The sequence below is a fragment of the Artemia franciscana genome, chromosome 21 (assembly GCF_032884065.1).
Source record: "Artemia franciscana chromosome 21, ASM3288406v1, whole genome shotgun sequence".
NCBI lineage: Eukaryota > Metazoa > Arthropoda > Branchiopoda > Anostraca > Artemiidae > Artemia > Artemia franciscana.
This window is the reverse complement of record NC_088883.1, coordinates 29585860-29603930: the sequence shown is the minus strand read 5'-3', so window position 1 is coordinate 29603930 and position 18071 is coordinate 29585860. Positions and strand designations below refer to the sequence as shown.

The 18071-nt window shown below is 34.6% G+C and overlaps 1 protein-coding gene across 1 annotated transcript in view; it reads right to left on the bottom strand.

The window, feature by feature from the left end:
- Positions 1–18071, bottom strand: part of LOC136040830 (neuronal acetylcholine receptor subunit alpha-10-like) — a 197004-nt gene that overhangs the window by 83259 nt on the left and 95674 nt on the right. The window contains exon 3 of the mRNA XM_065725166.1: positions 1170–1324. Within this exon, the coding sequence (XP_065581238.1) occupies positions 1170–1324 (155 nt within the window). The remainder of the gene's footprint in view (positions 1–1169; positions 1325–18071) is intronic.

Below are 18071 nucleotides of genomic sequence, written 5' to 3'. Positions count from 1 at the left end.
TAGAGCTTCGATTACTATCGGGCCGAGTCATTACTTACTTACAATTTGTTTCCACGAACTGCTGATACTCTTAGGTACCTGAAGCTATTCGTTTAATTGGTTTATTGTTACCTATACACACTTCTTTGGTTTCATTTGTTTCTAGTCTGGGGACTTATTTTCTTAACCTTAACTTTCAAACCTATTCTTTCACACCAGAACTATCCATAAAAACATTACACCTCTAAACATTCATACACTTTGCTTACTTTTTTTTTTATCTAAGATATTCAAACCCTCTGCATAATATGACCCTAGAAAAGCTTTTCATTTCAGATTTCCCAACCTATTGCATTTAGGTCTTCCCGGCTAAAATTATTCTGTTAGGGTAAAAACTGACTGAAACCGGTCAATTATTGTGGGCTGGTCTCGCTACAGACAGAGAGGACTGAAGCTAACGGGGACTTATTATCATTCTATTACCTTGTTGTTATGTTATTATTATTATTATTATTATTATTTATTTATTATTCTTATTACAATAATAGGCCTTAATGTTATTTTCTTTCCGTTCGAAGTCACAAAACTGAGGCGAAGCCTTGGCCACTAAGGCCTATTATCTCCACACAACAAAAAAAAACAATGATTTTTCGCTAAGATCTTGTTGCCATTGGTTGTATAATTTCAAGGTGAGACTTTGCGTATTTTCTTCTCTCCTTCTGTAAAAGGTTCTTCCTTGGTGGTATTGAAGTGTCCATGGCTAATTTCTCCTATCCTGAAAACCCTCTCTGGCAGTTTCAGACTGTCTTGGGCAAGCAACGCTCGTGGAAAGGGCCACTTTGATCCTTAGGGCTGTACTGGCAATTTTTTCCCATTCTTGAATTACTCGTTAATAGATTTTGTTACCCCACACTCGGTACTTCATTTTCATGGTAATTGGTTTTAGTCCGTGTAATCTCGAGCTACCTTTATTTCTGTACTAAATTAACACAAAATCACAGATATATATGGACAAAAATCACTTCTTGGCGGAGGAGGGGGGGGGGGGGTCGTACCCATTTTTTGGGCAACAATTTTCCTTTTTCAAAATGTACCAAAAGGAGGAGAGGGGCCTTCTAATCACTTTAGGAAGGAGTTTCTTCTTGTTCTAACAGATTCCTCTACTGCAGATAAGGTCACATACGACTTACTTATTATAAAGGATAACATCTGGCTTCCAAACTTTCTGATACGGGATTCGCACGACATCTAGGCCATCAAAATCTGAGGCATTCCATTGTAAATGGGTATCCGTCCAACTTTGTGTGAGCCAACAGTTTGTTGTCAATATTTGATTCTTTTCATCCTAAAAAGAAAACAAAATGTGTCTAATTATAATATAGGAATAATTAAGCTAAAAATGGCTGAATCATATTCTAATCGAATAGCTTTTAAATTTAATTTTCAGCATTGCGGTGGGAAACTGTGTCTGATGCTAAACTAAAGGCAAACAAAACACCGATTATGCCAAGATTGTAACAGACCCTAACTGTTATTATTTGTGTCAGCGGTTTACATTCTGGCCTTGTCCATATACTCTGTGGTTTACAAGTCAATCAAAGACAAAAAATTCGGATGCATTCCTGGAGGATCACGACTTAATACAGCCAAGATTATTTTAAATTTGTTTGACATATGAGCATTTTAAGCGAAGAAACTAATGAATAACTAATGAGAGATAACATGTATTTCTAAACCAATTAAGGATACAACAATTACGGAATTTTTGTGCTTCAAACCGTTTCGTCTTAGGCCAAAAAAAAAGAGAAAAAAACAACAACTCAAAATCAACTAGCTGAGTCAGCAAGATTATTAATAGTTCTACTTTAGCTTGGTCCTCCAGTGAGTTGGTAATAGTAGTAGCAGATTGTCGGTCTCATAGAGGCCAATAGTAGAGAGATGTTTTGTTTGATTTGAGAAGTAGTATCTATACCCCCCTTACCAGACCAAAAATTTGAAGTAGTCATGTCTTTTCTACTATACTACCTGAAAGTTTCGAACGCATACGTTTGCCGTTCCAGAGATATCACAGATATCTATACTACTATTAAAGCCTAGATACACATGGTCTCTACATATTAACCTCTGCACCCTCATCCATTTCAGAGTTTAAGATTTACTTCACACTCTAACACCTCTTGGTAGTTTCAAAATGATCTCCCAAGTAGTTTTAGAGATAATGTGTATACCCTATTGTGTTAACCTTAGAGCTTTTAGTGTCAGTCGATATACATCACTACTTCGACATGAATATATTCTAGTCCTGCAAGGTCTTTTGCAAGATTCTACAACCCACTCGGCCTCCTAAGAGTTAAATGGCTATAAAGACATTCGTTTTGGGTTAAAAAAGGCCCTGTCAAATTTTGAAGGGAAGACCCAATTGGCCTCCTAAGAGAGAAAAAAGCTAAAAATAAGACACTCTTTTTGGGTTAATAAAGAGTCCTGACTGCTGCTGCTGCTCTTGCCAGTCTATAGGAAATGACTCAAATAACAAGTTATTTTGTAGCTTAATAATGAACCCTGGCCCGTTAGTTCTAAAGAGATTGAGGAGTTTCTGGCCCTTAGAATAATAGTCCTCTTTATCCACATAATAATATGCTTTTTGCAAAGCTTAAAATCATAAATACTTCAGGGGAGTGATTATTTTTCCAGGACACCAATGATGATGTCTGAGCATAGATAAACCAGCAGCTAACAGATTTCTTTGGTGAAGAAGATTCAATTGACTTAATCTCCCCCTCAGTTCGCTTCTAAGACACTTTGGAAAACTACAATATCCAAAACGTAAAGAAGACGCACTCCACTCTCATGCATGGAATAATTTCCGGTCTTATTTTTATATTTCGTAGAGTGGGGTCCATGAACCCAAAGGGTCAATTTGGAGGTCCATGTGTGACATACTTTCTAATCATTAAGCCTTTAGCTGGTAGTTTGGTCTCAATACAATGGAAGGATCACTTTTGGGTTCCTACCTGGAATAATTTCTAATTATTGAAATTTTAACTGCTAGTGAAGTCCTTCTAGCTATGAAAACTCCCTCTTAAGTATACGCAAGGCTCCCTCTCAAAAAATTTTCCATTTAATATATTCTATTTAAGTTTAATATAATTTTTTTATGTATCTTTCTCAGGATGAAATGAGTGTTTCAATAAGCTAATAAGCTCTAGCTTGACATATATGCATTGTCACCAACACAAGGGGCGTACATCGAGAATATATAGTTGCCACCCACCCCAATATCATGTCAATTTATGTACAAAAATAGTCATGGACGATTCCCCAGTAAAAAGTGAATATAAGGGGGATTATAGATGGAAGGTGAGCCCTATTCGTATACTTTCCCCTACCTTGGTGTAGATAGTTTTATAAGGGAAACAGAATTTCTCAATACAGAATTTCTAGACAACCTATTAAGACATGTTCTATTAAACAAGGTTGAGAGGGTGCTAAAAGGCACAGTGCCCGACCCTAACGGTGACAGCGATACAGGGAAACCGAGACAAAATGGAAGTGGCTCACCATCTATTTTACCTGACTTTTGTTTAGTAGACACCGTTTTGTACAACTCTTATGTTCTTAGAGTTGACTTTGGAGACCCTTCAATACTTTTACAAGTAGTACCATCCATATAGATCCAGTAAAAATAGCAAACTCATGTGTCAGTAAGAATCGTGACTTCTTGCACGTCAAATTTGGGAAGCAGGAGGCTGGGACAGTGTGAAGGCATCCATCATCCAGAATGTTTTTTAATTTAAAAGTCGAGTGAGGTGTATTCGCATTCCTTTTAACGGTGATGCAGACACTTCATTCGGACTTACATAATTTTAAGGGCTACTCTTATCGAATTAGGTGGGAAGTATTTTTACTAGGGTTGAAAATCATAATGAAAGTGGGAGTGGGTCAGTAGTTTTGCTTATTAAAAATTTAGATTTAAATGCTGTAAAATTTAGAAAAGAATTTGTTTTAAGAGGTGCCTTGAAAGAGAATAAAATAATCAATGTATTCATTTATAATCGCTAGATGTCTAAATAGAAGTCCTATTCAATACCATGGGATTTCCTCGACCATATTTAAAGTTTTAACAATACCCTTAACATTGTTATTAGTAGTCCATTAACTGTAGAGAAGAATTGGCTATTCCTCTTCCAAACAGCAAAGAACATTGAGTTTATTCATTCTCTTGGCCTACTATATGTTTTCTAGACGCCAAACAGTTAAACAATTTCTTGAGCAAGTTAGCGAGTAAAAGATTTATCAACAAAAATTGTGGTTTTTCTGCTCTATTTTGTTTTATTTCTTGATGTCACGGATATACTTGCGGTGAATTTTATTTCTATATGGGGACAATCCTTGATTGAGGGATTTTTAAGTTGAAAGCACTATTTACTACCTGTAATACAAATTCAGTGTCGTACGAGCGAAATCCTTTTAAAATGCTTGGGATTTGTTTATCGATAAGACTTGAATGGAAAAAACTCTGTGTCCTTTAGATTTATTCTTCCGCTTACAGGTAACTGTCGTTAATGATGAGCGGCAGCAGCTCGTCAGGGCTCAATTACACATTTTCGCCTGCAAAGTCAGGTTCATATTTTCTACAATATATTGTAACTTCATTTTTATTATGTCTTTTCGCGAAATCAATAATACTATTCTGATTCCTATTATAGAATTCACGTGTTTCAGTTTGCATATTTGAGGCAATCTTACATACAAAACTGTCATTTGAAGCATCCTTCCTTAGACCTTAGATCCTCCTGTGCCTCCAGAGGCGCCCAGGGCATCAACGAGAAGCCGTCAGTCATCCCTCATGTGCGCCGCAGCAAGGACATCTTCCCACGCCGGTTGAAGGAAAGCATTTATGTTTCGCATGTCCGTCTGATAGGTGCGTCGTAGTGTATTGCGCGGCCGGCCTCTTCTTCTTCTTCCTTCTGGTTGCCTCTGGAACGTCACTTTCGGGATCTGGGAATCGTCCATACGAAGTACATGCCCCAAGTATTTCCACCGACGTGTCCTAATGACATCTGTCACTATGGGTTGTCCAGTCATCCGTCTCACCTTCTCATTAGAGATTTTTTGTGACCAATGGATGTTTAGTATTCTCCAGAGACATGTATTCTCGAAAGCTAGAATTCGCATTTCTTGCGTGTTATTCAGATGCCAGGTTTCGGAAGCATATAACAGGACAGGGATAACGTTGCTATTGAATAGACAAAGCTTGTGTCGGAGGGAGAAATTCTGCGACCTCCATATCGGTTTCAGTCTGATGAATGTGCCGGAAGCCTGCCCAATGCGGCATGATGTATCTTTTTCAGTTGATCCCATATTTAACATTGCGCTCCCAAGATATTTAAATTCTAGAACCTGTTCAATGTCCTGGTTATCGCATCTCAGGTGTAAAGGTGAATCCGTTACTGCCATACTTTTTGTTTTATCAGCGATGATTCTTAGTCCCATAAGTCGGCCTCTGTCACGTACACCTTCTAGAAATTCTTGTAGTCTTTGTTTACAGGACTCAATAAGCATGATATAGTCGGCAAAGATATAGTCGGCAAAGTCTATATCATTAATTTGGTGTTGTACGTTTAATTGTATGCTTCTGGTGCCAGTGTTACGGAGCAGATGGTCAATGGCTAGCGCAAACAGGAAAGGTGACAAGACACAGCCTTGTTTAACACCGGAAAGGACAAGAAAGTTTTTTGTCCTTCCTTCTGTTGTTTTAACACAGCATTCAGATTCTTCGGATTTCCATAGAGTCTCCCGATGCAGCGAGTCAAAGGCCTTTTCAAAGTCTATAAATGCCATGTACAATTTGTTTTGCCATTCTCGGCTATCATCAATTAACACCCTTAGTGTGAAGTTCAAATCGGTACATGAACGTCCTGGTCTAAAATCATGTTGCTCTTCTCTCAAGTACTTGTCAAGTGGACTCTGTATTCTGTGAAGGATTATTAGTGAGAGAAGTTTGCCAGGTATGGATGAGAGACTAATACCTCTCCAATTCCCAGGTATTGTCTTATCGCCTTTTTTTAAGAGTTTTATGAGTGTGCTGCGCCTCCAATCTGTTGGTACTTTTTGTGTCATCCAAATTTTTCGGAACAAGGACCGCCATATAGATATGCATGAACTGATTGATGCCTTTATCAGCTCCGCCGTGATACGGTCTTCGCCCGGTGCCTTGCCGTTTTTTAATTTCTTTGTGGCTGTTAGTAATTCGTCAAGAGTCGGTGGTTCTGTATTGATGTCAAGCTTGAGGAAAGCTATAGAGGGTACATCTAGAAGCTCATTAGGCGGTGATCTATTCAAAAGCTTTTCAAAATGGTTGGCCCATGTTTCATCAATAGCCGATCGCTCGGTGATGAGAACGCCATCAGGATTTCTTACAGGTCCATCTTGAATCGGTTTCTTGCCTATTATTTCATTCGTTAGTTTAAAAAGGGTCCTCGAGTCTCCTCTCTTCGCTGCATTTTAGGCTTTTATTATTTTTTGCTCAATGTAGTTTCTCTTATCTGTCCGTGCACTTTTCTTGATTTTTTTATCGATACTCCTATAATCATTTTGTTTGTGTATTTGTACACTTGGTTCATGGGCATCCAGGAGTTGGCTTTTTATCTTTTTCCTTTCAGCGATCAGGTCCCACGTCTTTTGAAGCATCACTTTCTACAAAAACCAAATAAATATTGGTAGGTCTATAGTCATTGTAGCCAATATCTTTACAGCGATGTAATAAAAACCAGACTCTCTTATTATTCCAGTAGTTAAAACGTAGACCTCCCAAAACAATTTAAAACCACGACGATACCAGTCTTGTAAAAATAAACTGATGTCACGTTAGTGTTTTTGCAATCATACCAGGGTAAATGTTTTCCCATTGGTCACATTTATAATAGCGACAATTAGAGCAGAGAAAACCCCTAATATTAGAATTAAAACTTCATCAAGACAGGAATTCCAGTATTTAATTTCCTCTGCGTATCGTCTATGCAAATTACAAGGATTATATAATCTACACTCTTCATTATGGGAAACTTCTAATATTGGAACCAAAACTTCATCAAGACAGGAATTGCAGTCTTTAATTTGCACTGCGTATCCTCTATGCAAATTACAAGGATTGCATAATCTACACTTTCCATTATAGTCATAAACAATTGTACGATTCTTACAGGATGACCAGCTGGTTAATGCATACAAAAATAATGGAAATATGTAAAATATTGTAAATATTGACTGTCCTAAAACTCAAAAGGATGTGATCTGGGGAAATTAATGTCTTTTACCAGGAAAAGTAATCGAGTGGCTTCAAAAAACTTGTATGATTTACTTGTTGTTGCCTTAAAAAATGGTCATCTAGGTAGGTGTTAAATAGATAACCACAATATCATTTTGTTCTGTTTCAATTAATATATCAATAAACTGAACAAATGCATCTGCCCACGACGCAAAAGTGTCATAAAATAGTCTATAAATGGAGAATCATTTCTCATTGCACCGTTAAGCATTCTTTGAGAAAATGATTCTGTTTGAAGGGATAATTCTAGAAATTCATCATAAAGAATCAAACGTTTTTCCAAAGTCAGTGTTTGCAAATGAGTTTTTGGCACTCAAGTCCAGTCATTTTTAATCCTGATACTCTCAATACCATTGTAAGCTAACAAGGATTTTCGATCGCTAGTAACAAACCAACTCCTTTTTTATAGATGGATTCGGATCGCTGTCTGGAATTCATTTCCCTAATGAATTTAATCCGTCTTGAGATCTTTGTATATGCATTAGATTCACTTTTGTTAGAAAACAACTGTTCTACTTACTTAAGTTTGCTTAATTCTATAACATATAGCCCAAAGATCTCTTCCCGTTCTAGAGTTAGCTTGCCCCTCCTTGTAATATCTACACAGCAAAAGGTGCTCTAGGCTTCATTTCACCATTGCTAGCGCCTTATTTATCCCATAGAGTAAAATCGTCCATTAAAAGAGAGTAATATCCTTGATGTTGAAACACTGAACTCTTTTTCAATGCTAAAGCAAATCTAACAGACCACGCACGACTGCGCCGCCCTCACCCTTACATATTGAACTATGATCATTTTCTACAACTGGGACGTTCCCGCTTGACAAACACTCACTAACATTCCCTATTAGGCAACAATCAAGGAAAGCCTGATTTTGCGGGCCCCTGAAGGTTTTGAAACATTCGAGCCATTTAATGTAACAACCAAGTAAATTTTGATCTAACGGGACCCTGAAGGTTTTTAAACACTCAAAGAAACTATGATGTGATTAACACATGCATCGTTTAGAAAACATTTCCTATGACATAATTAAAACCTTCACCTCGAAGAAACGATTCCTGCTATCGTAACATGCAACCCCTATGACGTAGGTGCAGTACACCGTTACAAGTGCACTACAGTACTGCGTACTATGGCACACATACTAACATCTTGAAGGACTAGTAGCTCCATCTATATACCCCCCTATCGATCTGTTTGAAACCATGAGGTATCACTGCTCATATTATTCTTTAAGCATAGTTCCTACTTGGAAGCCACATAACCTCCCATTTAAAAGCTATATATATATATATATATATATATATATATATATATATATATATATATATATATATATATATATATATATATATATATATATATATATATATATATATATATATATATATATATATATATATACTAGCTGTTGTATATACTAGATGTTGTATATATATATATATATATATATACTAGCTATATATATATATATATATATATATATATATATATATATATATATATATATATATATATATATACTAGCTGTTGGGGTGGCGCTTCGCGCCACCCCAACACCTAGTTGATGGGGCGCTTCGCGCCCCCCAAGCCCCCCCGCGCGCGTAAGTCGTTACGCGCCATATTAGTTACGCGCCATTGTAGTTGTGTCCCTGTGTCCCACCTGTGAATATAGATAGATTTATATATGTGTTTCAAACTACGTAAAAATTGCGAATATACAACATTTTTGGCTTTCCCACTACTGAGAGCTTTCCGTTTCCAATTGCCAGCAATTGATCTGAAAATGTTTGACCAGAGTCATCGTTTTGCAATCGGACACGCATACTTGTAGTTAATTTTAATATTTTTACGTGTGCCCATAAATTAGAATTTTTCAGGCAAGCATTCATTTCGTCTGCAGGAGTTAAACTACGCAAAAATTGCGAATATACAACATTCTTGGCTTTCCCATTGTCTGTGCATATACAAAGCCGTATGTACTAATAATGACGTCATATGCAAACGCTCTTTTTACAAACAAACAAACATGCATACACACAACTCGTTTTTATATAGATAGATAGATAGGTCGATACAATACAAATTAACTGCGTAAAACTTGCGAATATACAACATTTTTCGCTGTCCAATTGTCGCTGCATATAAATAGATTGTCAGGTTTACCGACCCTCGAACATGCAACGCACAATTGTCCATGGGAAAAACAATCAGTATTAAGATCTATACCACATTTTTCTAATGATTGACCTTGAGCTTTGTTAATGGTGATTGCAAATGCTAATCAAATTGGGAATTGCAATATTTTAAATTTAAAAGGCAGATCCGTTGGAATCATGGGAATGCGAGGAATAAGAACAGCCTCACTCTCAAAAGGCCCTGTCAAGATTGTGGCCTCTATTAGGTTTTCCATTGTTTTTTTTACGGCAAGTCGCGTGCTATTGCAAAGCTTTGGTGGGTTGATATTTCTTAAAAGTATTATTGGTACGCCTATTTTTAGTTGTAGCACGTGTGGTGGAAACCCTGAAAGATCTATGGAATTTAAAAATTCAGATGGATAATTAACCGTTTTATTCGGTTCCAAAACTGTGTCGACTGACTTGTAAAGGACTGCCTGGTCTCGAATCCTGGTCAAAACAAATCCTGAAGAGGTTTGTTTGCCATACGTACGCACAAATCTTCTATAATAACTAAAGTGTAGTTATAAATTTCTGATGTAAAATCAAAAGTCATATCTGACGTCTCTAACTGTTTTCGATGGAGTATATCTTCGGACATTTTTGACTTATATTTTTCCCATAACTCTGTAGGAGCTGATGGAGAGCAAGTTGTTAAAATGATGCCAAACAATGCACGAATTTGACTTGGGGTTGACGTTTCGCACTAATGGGGAATACGGAACAACCCACTGGTTATCTACTTCGATGGTGGTACCGTTGCCATTGTAGGTTCTTCTGTCATTTTACAATTAGAAATTTCTCTTTCAACGGTCTTCTTACAATTAAAAATTTGTCTTTGAACGATATTCTTAAATACCTGTGTCCTGGTCGTCATTTATATTCCCTGTGTCCCGGTCATCATTTGTTTCCCGGTATCCCAGTCTGTAATTTCTCTTTGAGTGTCCCGGTCGTTATTTATATTCCCTCTGTCCCGGTCGTCATTTGTGTCCCGGTCTGTAATTTCTCTTTGAGTGTTTTTTCTTTTTAGTATTTTTTAGTTTTTTACATTTTTTCTTTTTTCAGTTTTCTTTTTCTTCTTTATTTTTCAGCTTCACTATGAAATACATATCGCCGAACCTTTGTTTTTTTAACTAAAATCTTGTAGGCATTGATGACCTTATCCGAGTCAAAATCCCAAACCCAATCATCATCGCTATCATTTACAGTTTTGATATGTTTTGACTCTCGCTGTCCAGGTGGATCTTCATCTAACTGCGCGGTTTTGTGTTCTTTAGCCTCAAGCCTGTTTCCTTGCTGTTCTTTTGATTCCTCGGCACGCTTTCTTTTCTGACTTTCTCTATCAGCGGCAAGTTTTTTGGCATAGACTCTTTGAGCATCTTCATCGGCTTTTGCCATTGTAAGTTCATCAGTCATTTTAAACTTAAACATTAATAGATTTCTACGTGAGCATATATGTCTTAAATATCTTTAATGACGTCACCGTCATAGCAAAAATGACGACATATAACTTCATGACGTCAGCCGACACAGAAACATGACGTCACCTGATCCACAGACAGACAGACAACTTATTTTTATATATATAGATATATATATATATACATATATATATATATATATATATATATATATATATATATACTAGCTGTTGGGGTGGCGCTTCGCGCCACCCCAACACCTAGTTGGTGGGGGCGCTTCGCTCCCCCCCCCAAGCCCCCCCGCGCGCGTAAGCCGTTACGCGCCATATTAGTTACGCGCCATTGTAGTTGTGTCCCTTTGTCCCACCTGTGATATATATATATATATATATATATATATATATATATATATATATATATATATATATATATATATATATATATATATATATATATATATATATATATATATATATATATATATATATATATATATATATATATATATATATATATATATATATATATATATATATATATATATATATATATATATATATATATATATATATATATATATATATATATATATATATATATATATATATATATATATATATATATATATATATATATATATATATATATCTATATATATATATAAAAATAAGTTGTCTGTCTGTGGATGGATGGATGGATGTGTCAGGTGACGTCACCTGAAAAAACTGGATTAGGTGACGTCAAAACTGAAAAAACTAAAAAAAGGCAAAAACTACAAAAAAAACTAAAAACTAATAAAAAAAATAAAAAAGCTAAAAAACTAAAAAAACTATAAAGGTAAAAACCAATAAAAAACTAAAAAAAAACTGAAAAAACTAAAAAAAGGCAAAAACTACAAAAAAAAACTAAAAACTAATAAAAAAAGTAAAAAAGCTAAAAAACTAAAAAAACTAAAAAAACTAAAAAAAGGTAAAAAACTAAAAAAAATAAAAATAAAAAAAACTAAAAAAAGGAAAAAACTGAAAAATAAGCTAAAATAAAGGTAAAAACCAATAAAAAACTAAAAAAAAAAGGAAAAAACTAATAAATGACGACACTCAAAGAGAAAGCGACCAGGACAAAAGGAATGTTAAAAAAGCTAAAAAACTAAAAAAACTAAAAAAAGGTAAAAAACTAAAAAAACTAAAAACTAAAAAAAAACTAAAAAAGGTAAAAACTAAAAGAACTAAAAAAGAAAAAAATAAATGACGACACTCAAAGAGAAAGCGACCAGGACAAAAGGAATGTTCGATTAGCAATCAAAAAAGCACCGGGACACAGGGAGTATAAATGACGACCAGGACACAAGTAAAAAAAAAAATTAACAAAACTAAAAAGAAGGTAAAAACTACAAAAAAACTAAAAAGAAAAAAAAACTAAAAACTAATAAAAAAACTAAAAAATCTAAAAATCTAAATAAACTAAAAAAGAAAAAAAAAGGAAAAAAATAAAGGAGAAAAACAAAACTAAAAAACGAATGTATATACAGACCGGTACACCGGGATACAAATGACGACCGGGACACAGGGAACATAAATAACGACCGGGACACAGGGACACAACTACAACGGGGACACCGGGGGAAACAGGGGGATATAAATGACGACCGGGACAAAAAAACTAAAAAGAAATAAAAACTAAAAACTAATAAAAAAAACTAAAAAATCTAAAAATCTAAATAAGCTAAAAAAGAAAAAAAAAGGAAAAAAATAAAGGAGAAAAACAAAACTAAAAAACGAATGTATATACAGACCGGGACACCGGGATACAAATGATGACCGGGACCCGGGACACAGGGAATATAAATGACGACCGGGACACAGGGACACAACTACAACGGGGACACCGGGGGAAACAGGGGGATAACCTGACAATCTATTTATATGCAAAGACAATGGGACAGCAAAGAATGTTGTATATTCGCAAGTTTTACGTAGTTAAAACCATATATATATATATATCTATATTCACAGGTGGGACATAGGGACACAACGACAATGGCGCGTAACTATTATGGCGCGTAACGACTTACGCGCGCGGGGGGGCTTGGGGGGGGCGCGAAGCGCCCCCACCAACTAGGTGTTGGGGTGGCGCGAAGCGCCACCCCAACAGCTATATATATATATATATATATATATATATATATATATATATATATATATATATATATATATATATATATATATATATATATATATATATATATATATATATATATATATATATATATATATATATATATATATATATATATATGTTTTTAACTACGTAAAACTTGCGAATATACAACATTCTTTGCTGTCCCATTGTCTGTGCATATAAATAGATTGTCAGGTTTACCGACTCTTGAACATGCAACATATAATGGTCAATGGGAAAACAATCCGTATTCAGATCTATATCTCATGATTCTAATGATTGCCCTTGAGCTTTGTTGATGGTGATTGCTAATTAACCATTCCCTGAGTCGCCATCGTCATTTATATATCCCCCTGTGCACCCCGGCGTCCCCTTTGTAGTTATGTCCCTGTGTCCCGGTCGTCATTTATATTCCCTGTGTCCCGGTCGTCATTTGTGTTTCGGTGTCCCAGTCTCTGATTTCTCTTTGAGCGTCCCGGGCGTCATTTATATTCCTTGTGTCCCGGTGTCCCGGTCGTCATTTATATCCCCCTGTGCCCCCCGGCGTCCCCGTTGTAGTTTTGTCATTTATATTCCCTGTGTCCCGGTCGTCATCCCGGTATACATTCGTTTTTGAATTGGTATATGATGAAATAAATTTTTAATTTTTTCCCTTTTTTTCCTTTTAGTTTTTTTTATTGGTTTTGACCTTTTTTTAGGTTTTTTAGTTTTTTTCCTTTTTCTTTTTAGTTTTTTTTGAAGTTTTTATCTTTTTAGTTTTTTTATTTTTATTTATATTTTTTTAGTTTTCTTTTTCTCCTTTATTTTTCAGTTTTTTTCTTTTTTTTAATTTTTTTTTCTTTTTAGTTCTTTTAGTTTTTACCTTTTTTAGTTTTTTTAGTTTTTTAGATGAAAATTTTTTTAGTTTTATTCCTTTTTTTCTTTTCAGTTTTTTATTGGTTTTTACCTTTTTTTTAGCTTTTTTAGTTTTTTTTCGTTTTTTCTTTTTACTTTTTTTTTAGTTTTTATCTTTTTTATTTTTTTTTTATTTTTATTCTTAATTTTTTTTTATTAGTTTTTAGTTTTTTTTGTAGTTTTTGCCTTTTTTAGTTTTTTCAGTTTTTTTTTTTAGTTTTTAGATTTTTACCTTTTTTAGCCTAACCAGGATTTGAACCTGGGACCTTTTTTGGTGTTTTAAATGGTATATTACTAACCAAATTAATGTGTTTTACAATATACTAAGCATCGTCATAACAAAAATGACGACAACTAATTTCATGACGTCAGTCAACACATAAATTAAGTTCTGAAATTAAGTCATGAAATTAGTTGCCGTCATTTTTGCTTTAACGGTGACGTCATTCAAGTTATATAAGACATATGTTCACGTAGAAATCTATTAATGTTTAAGTTTACAATGACTGATGAAGATGCTCAAAGAGTCTATGCCAAAAAACTTGCTGCTGATAGAAAAAGTTAGAAAAGAAAGCGTGCCGAGGAACTATCAGCAGCAAGTTTTTTGGCATAGACTCTTTGAGCATCTTCATCAGTCATTGTAAACTTAAACATTAATAGATTTCTACGTGAACATATGTCTTATATAACTTGAATGACGTCACCGTCAAAGCAAAAATGACGACAACTAATTTCATGACGTCAGCCGACACAGAAACATGACGTCACCTGACAACTAATTTCATGACGTCAGCCGACACAGAAACATGACGTCACCTGATCCACAGATCCACAGACAGACAACTTATTTTTTTATATATATATATATATATATATATATATATATATATATATATATATATATATATATATATATATATATATATATATATATATACATATATATATATATATATATATATATATATATATATATATATATATATATATATATATATATATATATATATATATATATATATATATATATATATATTTATATATATATATATATATATATATATATATATATATATATATATATATATATATATATATATATATATAAATATATATACTAGCTGTTGGGGGGCGCTTCGCGCCACCACATCACCTAGTTGGTGGGGCGCTTCGCGCCCCCCCCCCCCAAGCCCCCCGCGTGCGTAAGTCGTTACGCGCCATATTAGTTACGCGCCATTGTAGTGTGTCCCTGTGTCCCACCTGTGAATATAGATAGATTTATATATGTGTTTCAAACTACGTAAAAATTGCGAATATACAACATTCTTGGCTTTCCCACTACTGGGAGCTTTCCGTTTCCAATTGCCAGCAATTGATCTGAAAATGTTTGACCAGAGTCATCGTTACACAGACAGACAACTTATTTTTATATATATATATATAGAAGATATATATATATATATATATATATATATATATATATATATATATATATATATATATATATATATATATATATATAAAAATATATATATATATATATTTTCTTTTTAGTTTTTTTGTAGTTCTTACCTTTTTTAGTTTTTTCTTCTTTTGTATTAATGCTAAAGCCAAGGTTCAAACCTGGAGCCTCTCGGACCTAGAACCTGAAACATAACGCTTTACCAACTCAGCTACTAAGGCTTGAATACATTCGTTTTGAGCAGCTTCCTCGGGTGTTGCCATTGTAGGTTCTTCAGTCATTTTACAATTAGAAATTTCTCTTTCAACGGTCTTCTTACAATTAAAAATTTGTCTTTGAACGATATTCTTAAATACCTGTGTCCTGGTCGTCATTTATATTCCCTGTGTCCCGGTCGTCATTTGTGTCCCGGTATCCCAGTCTGTAATTTATCTTTAAGTGTCCCGGTCGTTATTTATATTCCCTCTGTTCCGGTCGTCATTTGTGTACCGGTCTGTAATTTCTCTTTGAGTGTTTTTTCTTTTTAGTATTTTTTAGTTTTTTACATTTTATCTTTTTTCAGTTTTCTTTTTCTTCTTTATTTTTCAGCGTGTCCTGGTCGTCATTTATATTCCCTGTGTCCCGGTCGTCATGTTTTTTACATTTTTTCTTTTTTCAGTTTTCTTTTTCTTCTTTATTTTTCAGCTTCAATATGAAATACATATCGCCGAACCTTCGTTTTTTTAACTAAAATCTGGTAGGCATTGATGACCTTATCCAAGTCAAAATCCCAAACCCAATCATCATCGCTATCATTTTAAGTTTTGATATGTTTTGACTCTCGCTGTCCATACATATATATATATATATATATATATATATATATATATATATATATATATATATATATATATATATATATATATATATATATATATATATATATATATATATGTATATATATATATATATATATATATATATATATATATATATATATATATATATATATATATATATATATATATATATATATATATATATATATATATATATATATATATATATGTATATATATATATATATATATATATCTATATATATAAAAATAAGTTGTCTGTCTGTCTGTGGATCTGTGGATCAGGTGACGTCATGTTTCGGCTGACGTCATGAAATTAGTTGCCGTCATTTTTGCTTTGAAGGTGACGTCATTCAAGTTATATAAGACATATTTTCGCGTAAAAATCTATTAATGTTTAAGTTTACAATGACTGATGAAAATGCTCAAAGAGTCTATGCCAAAAAACTTGCTGCTGATAGAGAAAGTCAGAAAAGAAAGCGTGCCGAGGAACTACCAGAGCAACGCGAAAGCAGACTTGCTGCTAAAAGAGAAAGTGAAAAAAGAAGGCGTGCCGAGGAATCAAAAGACCAGCAGGGAAACAGGCTTGAGGCTGATAGAGAAAGAAAGAACAGAAAGCATGCCGAGGAACTACCAGAGCAACGCAGAAGCAGACTTGCTGCTAAAAGAGAAAGTGAAAAAAGAAGGCGTGCCGGGGAATCAAAAGACCAGCAGGGAAACAGGCTTGAGGCTGATAGAGAAAGAAAGAACAGAAAGCATGCCGAGGAACTACCAGAGCAACGCAGAAGCAGACTTGCTGCTAAAAGAGAATGTGAAAAAAGAAGGCGTGCCGAGGAATTACAAGAACAGCAAGAAATCAGGCTTGCTGCTGATAGAGAAAGTAAGAAAAGAAAGCGTGCCGAGGAATCACAAGAACAGCAAGAAATCAGGCTTGCTGCTGATAGAGAAAGTAAGAAAAGAAAGCGTGCCGAGGAATTACAAGAACAGCAAGAAATCAGGCTTGCTGTTGATAGAGAAAGTAAGAAAAGAAAGCGTGCCGAGGAATCAGAGCAATCTGAAAGTTATCGCCTGGCATTCAGGTACAACCCAGTCGATGATTATAGTTTGAGTAGATGTGTTCAAAGCGGAACAATGTCTAAAATTTGTCCCTATTGCAAGGCCTTGAAATTCAATGGTGAAACAATGGAAATGTGTTGCGCCTCAGGAAAAGTTAAACTTCCTCTATTGGCTGCAGCACCAGAGCCATTGAAGACTTTCCTTACTGGAACTACGTCAGAATCTAAGCGTTTTTTGTCAAAAATCAGACAATACAACTCATGTTTCCAAATGACGTCGTTTGGAGCCCAAATCGAAAATCCAGATCAATTTATGTCTACTTTCAAAGTAAAAGGGCAAATTTATCATAGAGCAGGGTCCCTTCTACCATTCTCAGGCGAGAATCATAAATTTTTACAATTGTACTTCATCAGTGATAGAAATTCTGAATTGAATGCACGTTGCGAAATTTCTCCCAACGTTGAAAGGACAATCGTTTCCCAATTGCAACATCTTTTCCACGAAAATAATAATTTAGTGCGTCTGTTCAAAACAGCCATCGATTTGATGCCTACTGATACTCATAAAATTGTTATTTCCGCTGACAAAACGCCTCCTGGCCAACATGTGCGTAGATACAATGCTCCGACTATCGACGAAGTGGCAATCGTTATGGTCGGTGATCAGTTTTTACCTCGAGATATTATTCTACATAAGCGAAACGCTCAGTTGTTAAGAATTGCTGAAACTCATCGATGCT